Consider the following 13,423-nt stretch of genomic DNA (forward strand, 5'->3'; position numbering starts at 1 on the left):
ACCCCCCACCCCAGACACTGACTCTCACACACACTCAGGGTCACACTGCCCCCCACAGGCCTGGAGGACCAGCTGCACCTGATGTCACCTGCAGGAGAGAGGAGCTGCAGTCAGACTCCTCTGTGTCTCTGAGTCCAGACAGTGAAGCCCCTCAGAGTGTCACCGCTGGGCTCCAGCAGAGCTCAGGGCTGAGTCTGTAGGGGCTGCAGTCTGACCCCCCATCCCAGACACTGACTCTCACACACAGTCAGGGTCACACTGCCCCCCACAGGCCCAGACACTGACTCTCACACACAGTCAGGGTCACACTGCCCCCCACCCCAGACACTGACTCTCACACACAGTCAGGGTCACACTGACCCCCCACAGGCCCAGACACTGACTCTCACACACAGTCAGGGTCACACTGCCCCCCACAGGCCCAGACACTGACTCTCACACACAGTCAGGGTGACACTGCCCCCCCACCCCAGACACTGACTCTCACACACAGTCAGGGTCACACTGCCCCCCACAGGCCCAGACACTGACTCTCACACACAGTCAGGGTCACACTGCCCCCACAGGCCCAGACACTGACTCTCACACACAGTCAGGGTCACACTGACCCCCCACAGGCCAGGACACTGACTCTCACACACAGTCAGGGTCACACTGACCCCCACAGGCCCAGACACTGACTCTCACACACAGTCAGGGTCACACTGCCCCCCACAGGCCCAGACACTGACTCTCACACACAGTCAGGGTCACACTGACCCCCCACAGGCCAGGACACTGACTCTCACACACAGTCAGGGTCACACTGCCCCCCACAGGCCCAGACACTGACTCTCACACACAGTCAGGGTCACACTGACCCCCACAGGCCCAGACACTGACTCTCACACACAGTCAGGGTCACACTGACCCCCCACAGGCCAGGACACTGACTCTCACACACAGTCAGGGTCACACTGCCCCCCACAGGCCCAGACACTGACTCTCACACACAGTCAGGGTCACACTGCCCCCCACAGGCCCAGACACTGACTCTCACACACAGTCAGGGTCACACTGACCCCCACAGGCCAGGACACTGACTCTCACACACAGTCAGGGTCACACTGCCCCCCACAGGCCCAGACACTGACTCTCACACACAGTCAGGGTCACACTGCCCCCCACAGGCCCAGACACTGACTCTCACACACAGTCAGGGTCACACTGACCCCCACAGGCCCAGACACTGACTCTCACACACAGTCAGGGTCACACTGACCCCCACAGGCCCAGACACTGACTCTCACACACAGTCAGGGTCACACTGACCCCCCACCCCAGACACTGACTCTCACACACAGTCAGGGTCACACTGCCCCCCACAGGCCCAGACACTGACTCTCACACACAGTCAGGGTCACACTGCCCCCACAGGCCCAGACACTGACTCTCACACACAGTCAGGGTCACACTGACCCCCCACAGGCCAGGACACTGACTCTCACACACAGTCAGGGTCACACTGACCCCCACAGGCCCAGACACTGACTCTCACACACAGTCAGGGTCACACTGCCCCCACAGGCCCAGACACTGACTCTCACACACAGTCAGGGTCACACTGACCCCCCACCCCAGACACTGACTCTCACACACAGTCAGGGTGACACTGACCCCCACAGGCCCAGACACTGACTCTCACACACAGTCAGGGTCACACTGCCCCCCACAGGCCCAGACACTGACTCTCACACACAGTCAGGGTCACACTGACCCCCCACCCCAGACACTGACTCTCACACACAGTCAGGGTCACACTGCCCCCCACCCCAGACACTGACTCTCACACACAGTCAGGGTCACACTGACCCCCCACAGGCCAGGACACTGACTCTCACACACAGTCAGGGTCACACTGACCCCCACAGGCCCAGACACTGACTCTCACACACAGTCAGGGTCACACTGACCCCCCACAGGCCCAGACACTGACTCTCACACACAGTCAGGGTCACACTGACCCCCCACAGGCCAGGACACTGACTCTCACACACAGTCAGGGTCACACTGCCCCCCACAGGCCCAGACACTGACTCTCACACACAGTCAGGGTCACACTGCCCCCCACAGGCCCAGACACTGACTCTCACACACAGTCAGGGTCACACTGCCCCCCACAGGCCCAGACACTGACTCTCACACACAGTCAGGGTCACACTGCCCCCCACAGGCCCAGACACTGACTCTCACACACAGTCAGGGTCACACTGCCCCCCACAGGCCCAGACACTGACTCTCACACACAGTCAGGGTCACACTGCCCCCCACAGGCCCAGACACTGACTCTCACACACAGTCAGGGTCACACTGCCCCCCACAGGCCCAGACACTGACTCTCACACACAGTCAGGGTCACACTGACCCCCCACCCCAGACACTGACTCTCACACACAGTCAGGGTCACACTGCCCCCCACAGGCCCAGACACTGACTCTCACACACAGTCAGGGTCACACTGCCCCCCACAGGCCCAGACACTGACTCTCACACACAGTCAGGGTCACACTGCCCCCCACAGGCCTGGAGGACCAGCTGCACCTGATGCCTGATGTCACCTGCAGGAGAGAGGAGCTGCAGTCAGACTCCTGTGTGTCTCTGAGTCCAGACAGTGAAGCCCCTCAGAGTCTCACCGCTGGGCTCCAGCAGAGCTCAGGGCTGAGTCTGTAGGGGCTGCAGTCTGACCCCCCATCCTAGACACTGACTCACACACACAGTCAGGGTCACACTGACCCCCCACCCCAGACACTGACTCTCACACACAGTCAGGGTCACACTGACCCCCCACCCCAGACACTGACTCACACACACAGTCAGGGTCACACTGACCCCCCACCCCAGACACTGACTCTCACACACAGTCAGGGTCACACTGCCCCCCACAGGCCTGGAGGACCAGCTGCACCTGATGCCTGATGTCACCTGCAGGAGAGAGGAGCTGCAGTCAGACTCCTCTGTGTCTCTGAGTCCAGACAGTGAAGCCCCTCAGAGTCTCACCGCTGGGCTCCAGCAGAGCTCAGGGCTGAGTCTGAGACAGAATATTTTAGTCACTGGATTGATTGATTTGAAGAAAAACAAAGCAATATCATTCCCACACTGACCCATGGTGAGCCTGTGGGTGTAGTGCACCGTGACACATATCTGGGCCTAGTGTGGGGTCGTGAACTGAAGTTCACTGAGAACACGAATGTCCTGGGGAAAATATCCCAGCAGCACTAACATGGTTTGAGAGAACCGAGTTCCTTTGCAGTCCCCCAAAAAATAAATTATTTGGCCGTTTTATAGCTCTTTTCTCAACAGTATTTTTTGTTGGTTCAGTCCATCAAAAAGCAGTCTTCGGCAGTAAAGAAATTTAAGATCAGATCACTGTGTCGGCCAGATACAGTCTCTTGCGTGAGGAATCTGTCTTCTCACAGCCCCCAGCTCGCTCTCCAGAGACACACACACACACACACAGGGAGAGAGGAGCTGGGGGTCAGAACGCAGGGTCAGACATTGTACAGGACTGGTGGGGCTCCACACTGCTGCTGCTAGAGGGGATCCCCACCACCAGCGGGGCGTCCAGAAAGATGCTGTATGCGAGCTATCAGATCAGATCACTGTGTCGGCCAGATACAGTCTCTTGCGTGAGGAATCTGTCTTCCCACAGCCCCCAGCTCGCTCTCCAGGAGACACACACACACACACACAGGGAGAGAGGAGCTGGGGGTCAGAGCGCAGGGTCAGACATATATACAGCACCCCTGGAGCAGCTGGGGTTCAGGGGCCTTGTGCAGGGGCCCCAGTGGAGGAGGATTCGAACCGGCAACTCTCCAGCCCCAGGCGCAGGTCCGGAGCCACAGAGCCAGCGCTCCGCCCCAAGTCCCAGCCGTATGATCTCTATCGGACAGATCCCCCCTGCAGATCTGCAGCTACTCGAACACCTTCCTGCTTCACTAGAGGAAGACTCCCAGCGTCTCTCTCAGCGACGCTGTGTTTCATGGTCTTGGTGCTGACGTTCACCCTGCCCACAGGAGCTGGATTGTGAAAGCGCCTGTCACCAGCCATCCTGACACACACACACGCACACACACACGCACACACAGGGACAGGGGTTACAGCACCACACACACACACAGAGACAGAAACACACACACACACACAGGGACAGGGGTTACAGCACCACATACACACACACACACACCTACCATTTCCTCTGGCTGGGAGGGGGCTGTGTGTGGTGGGGTGTGGCTGTCTGTGTAAAACTTTTACTTAAAGTGCTAGTGTAAAAAATACAAAAATGCACATCAGCAAAAAGTTTTAGAAATGGAGCAGGTGTTGCTTTGAAATAAGCAAACAGAAAAAAAGCCGTGACTATAGTGCAGAAGAGGGATGCAGGAACTTGCTTGCTTAGATATACAAAAAAATCACAAAAAGGTGAATGTTACAAAAGAACATGCAGACATGTTCATCATGTACATGAACATCAATTTCCCTTCGCGATCAATAAAGTCTTATCTATAAACATGAAACAGAGTGAGGAATCAGAAAATTAGCATGCATAAAAAACAGCAATTCTGTCAGTGAGCCCTAAATGAATTAATAGCAACCATGGTTTCATGGAGGGCTTCTCAGATAGTTGGGCATTCAGGTAGATTGCCAGGTGAAAGGATTTGTAAACATATTTTGTTAAAGCAAGTCAGTTTTTTTCCACAACACATAAAATAAATTTTTCCAAGAAAGTTTAGCCTTTGTCACTAACGAAACCACTAAATAAAGACACAAATATAGAAATCTTCAGATTTTTTTGATTCAATGTTGGTAGCAGGATGAACTGTCAGAGTGTATATTTTGTCGCAGAGTTGGTGCAAGATGTTAACAGTGAAAAAAGGTATTTAGAAATGAGTTATTTCAAGAAGAAAATTTTCAGAATAATTGCAAATCTAGCAGGATAGAGAAAGCACAGGAAACAGGCAGTTAGATTGATCAGATTAGTATGAAAAGTCATTTAGCAAAGAGGGGATGAGAAGAGTGACAAACTAGTATACTTTAGATCTTTTTTCTGAACCGGGGAAAATCTGATCATGTTTCTCTATAACAATAATAAAAAACTTTATTTTATATATCACCTTTAAAAGTGGCATCTCAAAGCAATACAGTAGATGTAAAAACAGATAAAATAGTATATATAGCTAATAGTTTATGCTGACACCTAACTTTCTTAATTAGATGTATTTAAAACAGTGAACTAAGTGTAACATACCATTCAGAAATACAATCGAGAATAGTTTTGTGGTGTTCGTATGGATGAAACGTTTCTAAAATGTGTAACAAAATTAAAGACGATTAAAATCTGTAATCTTTCCACTTGTAATGTCATTAGACAGAACAACAAGTTTCTGCTTTGTCTAAGGATGGTATCAAAAAGTAGTCTCAGTGGTGAGAAAGCTGTGCTTAATGATAATTAAGGGACTTAAAAGTAAAAAGAGATGCTTCATATTGCTTGACTAATTTTAAAAACTAAGTTATACATGCAGACGCGATCGCGCTCCGGGCAGCGGAACGCTCGCTCTGCACTGCTGAGCTCCGCGCCTCCGCCCTCTCTCGGTGCCGCGCCCGTCTCCGAGAGCTGCTGATCAGCTGCTGAAGAGCTGCTGATCAGTTTCACACACCAGGAAGAGAAAAGAATGGGATTTTTTCTCTTCGAAACGTGTGTCGTCTTTGTGAAATTCGTGTATTTTAAACGTTTAATTAAGAAGTAAAAACCTTACAGCGTACACAAAGATTCTGAGCTGATCACGAGGAAGAAAAATCACCCATTTTTCGCGCATAAAAAGTGGTTTTTAACTCTCGAAACCTGTTTTTATAGGTTTTAAAGTCGTGCGATTTAAGGCAACACAGGGGAATTTCAGAAACAGGGTCACAGGGGAGCCGGAGTCTATCCCAGCAAGCAACAGGCACAAGGCAGGGTTCACCCTGGACATGACACACACACACCCTGGACAGGACACCAGCCCATCACAGGACACACACACACACACACACACACACACACACAGAGCAGGGCCAGTTTTCCCAGAAGCCCATGACCCCCCCCAGCCTGTCTTTGGACTACGAGAGGAAACCTGTGAAAGACACTGGGAGAACGTGCAAACTCCACACAGACAGCACCCCCAGCCATTAAACCCAGGGCCCCAGCGCCGCGCGCATCGCTACCTCAGCCTGCGGCCCCCACACACCGTTTCCTTTCCTGGAGATGCTGTAAATCACCCTTCTTCTCAATGCCTTACAGGAACCGCAGAGCAGAGGGGAGCTGTGTGCGCGCGAGGGTTATTAATACAGAGCCGGGTCGCTTTCTCTGCTTCTATAGTTGTCAGCGGTGACTACTGACGCCCCAGACAAGACAACAGAGACGTCAACATCCTGGAGAGAAGCGATTCTCGCCCTGCCCTGCTCAGCGACACGGTCCTGTCGTCCCTGGGCCCTTACTGCCGCTGTCACCTCAGACTGAGACTCTGCACCCCCTCACAGGGGCCGGGGTCTGAGGGGGGGCACGGGTTTAAAACCGCCCGGCTTCTCCGCTGCCGAGGAGCGAGAGAAGTGCGGTGACCCAAAGGAGCCTGGAGAGGCGTCTTGAGAGAAGTCAGGGTAACGTCCTGGCTTCTCCCACAGGAGACACGACTGTACACAGAGAGGGGTGGGAGCGTGGAACAAGCTGATACCCTGACTTCTCTCAGGACACAGCTGGATGAGACTCTCCAGTCGGGACAGGACACACTACTGTACACAGAGAGGGGCAGGAGGGTGGAGCATGCATTTGTTGATGAGGAGACCTTGAGTCCTGTCTTGATCAAGAGTGTCCAGCCCTTTCACAACCCTGTGTGACACGGCCCAGCACAGCCCTTTCACAACCCTGTGTGACACAGCCCAGCACAGCCCTTTCACAACCCTGTGTGGCACAGCCCAGCACAGCCCTTTCACAACCCTGTGTGACACAAGGCAGCTCTGTCGCTCTGAGACCAGCACAGCAGCAGCAGCGCCAGCAGAGTCAGTGGCTGCAGGAGTGCAACATGGAACAGCGCAGAGACCATTGTGAGGGGAGACTGCATGGCTGGGCACTCAGTATAAGGTCTCAGAGGTCTCAGAGGTCACCTTGTACACTGACTCCCCAGGCACACAGGCTCCCTCACAACTACACAGCCCCCTGACAACATGCAGCTGGTGCACTAGGCACGGATGTAGCAACAGAGGCAGACGTTGCAGAAGAACCAGATGTTGCCGTAGCAGACGCAGATGTTGCAGGAGAACCAGTGTTCCACAGGTACCAGATGTTGCAGTAGAGCCAGATGTTGCAGTAGAGCCAGTGTTCCAGAAGTACCAGATGTTGCAGTAGAGCCAGATGTTGCAGGAGAACCAGTGTTCCACAAGTACCAGATGTTGCAGTAGAGCCAGATGTTGCAGTAGAGCCAGATGTTCCACAGGTACCAGATGTTGCAGTAGAGCCAGATGTTGCAGGAGAACCAGTGTTCCACAGGTACCAGATGTTGCAGTAGAGCCAGATGTTGCAGGAGAACCAGTGTTCCAGAAGTACCAGATGTTGCAGTAGAGCCAGATGTTGCAGTAGAACCAGTGTTCCACAGGTACCAGATGTTGCAGTAGAGCCAGATGTTGCAGGAGAACCAGTGTTCCACAAGTACCAGATGTTTCAGTAGAGCCAGATGTTGCAGGAGAGCCAGTGTTCCAGAAGTACCAGATGTTGCAGTAGAGCCAGATGTTGCAGGAGAACCAGTGTTCCACAGGTACCAGATGTTGCAGTAGAGCCAGATGTTGCAGGAGAACCAGTGTTCCAGAAGTACCAGATGTTGCAGTAGAGCCAGATGTTGCAGGAGAACCAGTGTTCCACAGGTACCAGATGTTGCAGTAGAGCCAGATGTTGCAGTAGAGCCAGTGTTCCACAGGTACCAGATGTTGCAGGAGAACCAGTGTTCCAGAAGTACCAGATGTTACAGTCATAGATACAGAATTTGTAGTTGATGCAGATTTTGCAGAGGTACCAGATGCTGCAGAAGAGCCAGATGTTGCAGTAGAAGAGCCAGATGTTGCTGTTCAACCAGATGTTGCCAAAGTACCACAAGTCGCAGTAGAACCAGATGTTGTGGTAATAGATGAAGATGTTGCATTAGAACCAGATGTCAAAGAAGAACCAGATGTTGCAGAGGTACCAGATTTTGCAGATGTTGCAATAGGAGAACCAGATGGTGCAGTAGAGCCAGATGTTGCAGTAGCAGAGGCAGCCGGTGTACTAGTGGCAGCAGAGAACTGACACACAAACAGACACGAACACACACACACACAGACACACACACACACACACACACACACACACACACGGTGGCCAGGGTGACTAACACACACTGCCCGTCGACTCACAGTGACAGCGGTGTCGTTACTCAGTGCCTCCAGTCAGGTCATGGGTCAGTTCCTCCTGCTCCTCTCCCTCCCCCACCCCACCCCACCCCACCCACGCTGCTGGAGTCAGTCTCTGACAGATAAGAACACAATTCTCCTCCTCCTCCTCCCCCGTCACCAACACACACACACTGTGTTCCTCCAGCTCCTCCAGAAACAAAACCTTCAGGTTACAGAGAAAACACAGCAGAGTCAGGAAAACAAACTGCAGCACAGAGTCAGGAAAACAAACTGCAGCACAGGGTCAGGAATACAAACTGCAGCACAGAGTCATGAATACAAACTGCAGCACAGGGTCAGGAAAACAAACTGCAGCACAGGGTCAGGAATACAAAGACCAGTTCAGGGTCAGGAAAACAAACTGCAGCACAGGGTCAGGAATACAACCTGCAGCACAGAGTCAGGAATACAAACTGCAGCACAGGGTCAGGAATACAAACTGCAACACAGGGTCAGGAATATAAAGAGCAGCACAGGGTCAGGAATAAAAACTGCAGCACAGAGTCAGGAATACAAACTTCAGCACAGAGTCAGAATTACAAACTGCAGCACAGGGTCAGGAATACAAAGAGCAGTTCAGGGTCAATAAAGCAGCGACACAGCACAGAGTCAATAAAACACAACATGGTACAGACTCATTAAAACACAGCACAGCACAGACTCAGTAATACACAATACAGTGAAACAGTCAATCACAGATGCTGCAGCACAGGGTCAGTAAAAGACATTGCAGCAGAGTCAGAAAATGACACAGGAGCTCAGACTGAGTGAAAGACACAGCAGCACAGAGTCAGTAAAAGATACAGCAGCTCAAACTCAGCCAAAGACACAGCAGCACAGAGTCAGAAAACAACATCTCAGCACAGAGTCAGTCAAAGATGAGGAACCGAGCTCATTAAACTCAGCTGCTGCAAACTCTCACTAATCCTGATGTAAGCACTCAGAGAGTCAGTACCAGACACAGCAGTTACACACAGCAGAGAGTCAGTAAAAGACACAGCAGTTACACACAGCAGAGTCAGTAACAGACACCGCAGTTACACACAGCAGAGAGTCAGTAAAAGACACCGCAGTTACACACAGCAGAGAGTCAGTAAAAGACACAGCAGACACACAGCAGAGAGTCAGTAACAGACACACCAGACACACAGCAGAGAGTCAGTAACAGACACCGCAGTTACACACAGCAGAGAGTCAGTAAAAGACACAGCAGACACACAGCAGGGAGTCAGTAACAGACACCGCAGTTACACACAGCAGAGTGTCAGTAAAGACACCACAGTTACACACAGCTGAGTGTCAGTAAAGACACAGCAGACACACAGCAGGGAGTCAGTAAAGACACAGCAGTTACACACAGCAGAGTGTCAGTAAAGACACAGCAGTTACACACAGCAGAGAGTCAGTAAAGACACAGCAGTTACACACAGCAGAGTGTCAGTAACCGATACAGCAGACACACAGCAGGGAGTCAGTAAAGACACAGCAGACACACAGCAGGGAGTCAGTAAAGACACAGCAGTTACACACAGCAGAGTGTCAGTAAAGACACAGCAGTTACACACAGCAGAGTGTCAGTAAAGACACAGCAGTTACACACAGCAGAGTGTCAGTAACCGATACAGCAGACACACAGCAGGGAGTCAGTAAAGACACAGCAGACACACAGCAGGGAGTCAGTAAAGACACAGCAGTTACACACAGCAGAGTGTCAGTAAAGACACAGCAGTTACACACAGCAGAGTGTCAGTAAAGACACAGCAGTTACACACAGCAGAGTGTCAGTAACCGATACAGCAGACACACAGCAGGGAGTCAGTAAAGACACAGCAGTTACACACAGCAGGGAGTCAGTAAAGACACAGCAGTTACACACAGCAGAGTGTCAGTAAAGACACAGCAGTTACACACAGCAGAGTGTCAGTAAAGACACAGCAGTTACACACAGCAGAGTGTCAGTAACCGATACAGCAGACACACAGCAGGGAGTCAGTAAAGACACAGCAGACACACAGCAGGGAGTCAGTAAAGACACAGCAGTTACACACAGCTGAGTCAGTTGGACTCAGCTCAGCTCATCGCAAGCAGAGCAGCTGGGCTCAGCTCAGCGCAGTCGGTCCCTTGCAGATTGACGCACCTGTGAGCAGACAGAGTCCAGCGACGAGCAGACCCATCTCTGCAGCAGGCAGGCCCTGAGAGTGAGAGTGAGACAGCTAGACCACGGGAGTTTCAGTTCTACTGTCCAGTGCAGGAAGTGCGGAGAGAGAGAGAGAGAGGAGCTGAGCAAACCACAGATGAGGCTTGGGCAAGACCAGACTGCCTGGTGGGGATCACTCTCTGATTCCAACAGATCTAACTGATTGATCTCTATCACTCTGATCCCTGGTGATCACTCTCTGATTCCCGCAGGTCTAACTGATTGATCTCTATCACTCTGATCCCTGGTGATCACTCTCTGATTCCCGCAGGTCTAACTGATTGATCTCTATCACTCTGATCCCTGGTGATCACTCTCTGATTCCCGCAGGTCTAACTGATTGATCTCCATCACTCTGATCCCTGGTGATCACTGTAGATTCCCATGGGGGGTGAGGTGGTGACAGTTCTGTCTTGTGGGCTGTGCTTGTGCTGGCTCAGGAGAGTCAGGGCCAGTGGAGAGACAGACAGGCATGCAGTCTGACAGACAGGTCACCGATAGAGGATGTAGGTGGAGAAATAATTTAATTTTATCGTCCTATCAGCACAGACAGAGGGAGAGAGGGAGGGTGGCAGAGATGTTTCAGTTTCTGTAGAAAAACCAAAGAGACCCTCACTGCCATCATGACACCAGCAGGTCAGGAGAAGATATCTGTGTGTGTGGGACAGTGTGTGTGTGTGTGACAGGAGCTGTGTGTGTCTGTGTCTGTCTGTTTGTCTGTGTGTGTGTGACAGGAGCTGTGTGTGTTCGTGTCTGTCTGTCTGTGTGTGTATGTGTGTCTGCTTGTCTGTGTGTGTGACAGGAGCTGTGTGTGTCTGTGTGTGTGTCAGTGTGTGTGACAGGAGCTGTGTGTGTCTGTGTGTGTGTCTGTGTGTGTGACAGGAGCTGTGTGTGTCTGTGTGTGACAGGAGCTGTGTGTGTCTGTGTGTGTCTGTGTGTGTGACAGGAGCTGTGTGTGTCTGTGTCTGTCTGTTTGTCTGTGTGTGTGTGACAGGAGCTGTGTGTGTTTGTGTCTGTCTGTGTGTGTATGTGTGTCTGCTTGTCTGTGTGTGTGACAGGAGCTGTGTGTGTCTGTGTGTGTGACAGGAGCTGTGTGTGTCTGTGTGTGTGTCTGTGTGTGTGACAGGAGCTGTGTGTGTCTGTGTGTGACAGGAGCTGTGTGTGTCTGTGTGTGTGGGACAGTGTGTGTGTGTGACAGGAGCTGTGTGTGTCTGTGTGTGTGACAGGAGCTTTGTGTGTCTGTGTGTGTGTCTGTGTGTGTGAAAGGAGCTGTGTGTGTCTTTGTGTGTGGGACAGTGTGTGTGTGTGACAGGAGCTGTGTGTGTCTGTGTGTGTGTCTGTGTGTGTGACAGGAGCTGTGTGTGTCTGTGTGTGTGGGACAGTGTGTGTGTGTCACAGAAGCTGTGTGTGTCTGTGTGTGTGTCTGTGTGTGTGACAGGAGCTACGTGTGTCTGTGTGTGTGTCTGTGTGTGTGACAGGAGCTGTGTGTGTCTGTGTGTGTGTGACAGGAGCTGTGTGTGTCTGTCTGTTTGTCTGTGTGTGTGTGACAGGAGCTGTGTGTGTCTGTGTGTGTGTCTGTGTGTGTGACAGGAGCTGTGTGTGTCTGTGTGTGTGGGACAGTGTGTGTGTGTCACAGAAGCTGTGTGTGTCTTTGTGTGTGTCTGTGTGTGTGACAGGAGCTGTGTGTGTTTGTGTCTGTCTGTGTGTGTATGTGTGTCTGCTTGTCTGTGTGTGTGACAGGAGCTGTGTGTGTCTGTGTGTGTGTCTGTGTGTGTGACAGGAGCTGTGTGTGTCTGTGTGTGTGTCTGTGTGTGTGACAGGAGCTGTGTCTGTCTGTGTGTGTGTCTGTGTGTGTGACAGGAGCTGTGTGTGTCTTTGTGTGTCTGTGTCTGTCTGTTTGTCTGTGTGTGTGTGACAGGAGCTGTGTATGTTTGTGTCTGTCTGTGTGTGTATGTGTGTCTGCTTGTCTGTGTGTGTGACAGGAGCTGTGTGTGTCTGTGTGTGTGTGTGACAGGAGCTGTGTGTGTCTGTGTGTGTGGGACAGTGTGTGTGTGTGTGACAGGAGCTGTGTGTGTCTGTGTGTGTCTGTGTCTGTCTGTTTGTGTGTGTGTGACAGGAGCTGTGTGTGTTTGTGTCTGTCTTTGTGTGTATGTGTGTCTGCTTGTCTGTGTGTGTGACAGGAGCTGTGTGTGTCTGTGTGTGTGTTTGTATGTGTGTAACAGGAGCTGTGTGTGTCTGTGTTCTCTGAGTGTGCATATGTCTGTGTGTGTGTTTTTGTGTGTGTGTCTGTGTGTGAGTCTCTGTGAGTGTGTTGGTGTGTGTGTGACAGGAGCTGTGTTTGTTTCTCTGTGTGTACATGTCTGAGGTGTGTGTGTGTTTCTGTGTGTGGGTATCTGTTTGTCTTTGTTTCCCTGAACGTGCACAAGAGCTGTGCATTTGTGTTTGTGTGTCTGTGTCTGTGTGTGACAGGAGCTGTGTGTGTGTCTGTGTGTGTGACAGGAGCTATCTGTGTGTGTGTGGAGGGGGTTGTGTGTGTGACAGGAGCTGTGTGTGTGTGTGGAGGGGGTTGTGTGTGTGACAGGAGCTGTGTGTGTATGTGTGACAGGAGCTGTGTGTGTGTCTGTGTGTGAGACAGGAGCTATCTGCGTGTGTGTGGAGGGGGTTGTGTGTGTGACAGGAGCTGTGTGTGTGCGTGCGCGTGTCGCTCTAGCCCCGCAGTGGTGTGGTGTGAGAGTGTGA

General features: G+C 51.9%; 1 protein-coding gene across 1 annotated transcript in view; it reads right to left on the reverse strand.

The window, feature by feature from the left end:
- itgam.1 (integrin, alpha M (complement component 3 receptor 3 subunit), tandem duplicate 1) overlaps nucleotides 1-10,675 on the reverse strand; it is a 46,939-nt gene extending 36,264 nt beyond the window's left edge. Inside the window, exon 1 of the mRNA XM_088915726.1 lies at nucleotides 10,625-10,675. Within this exon, the coding sequence (XP_088771852.1) occupies nucleotides 10,625-10,661 (37 nt within the window). The 5' untranslated portion in view covers nucleotides 10,662-10,675. The remainder of the gene's footprint in view (nucleotides 1-10,624) is intronic.
- Nucleotides 10,676-13,423: the final 2,748 nt, after the last annotated feature.

This window comes from Atractosteus spatula, chromosome 5, assembly GCF_055471065.1.
Source record: "Atractosteus spatula isolate fAtrSpa1 chromosome 5, fAtrSpa1.hap1, whole genome shotgun sequence".
Taxonomy (NCBI): domain Eukaryota; kingdom Metazoa; phylum Chordata; class Actinopteri; order Semionotiformes; family Lepisosteidae; genus Atractosteus; species Atractosteus spatula.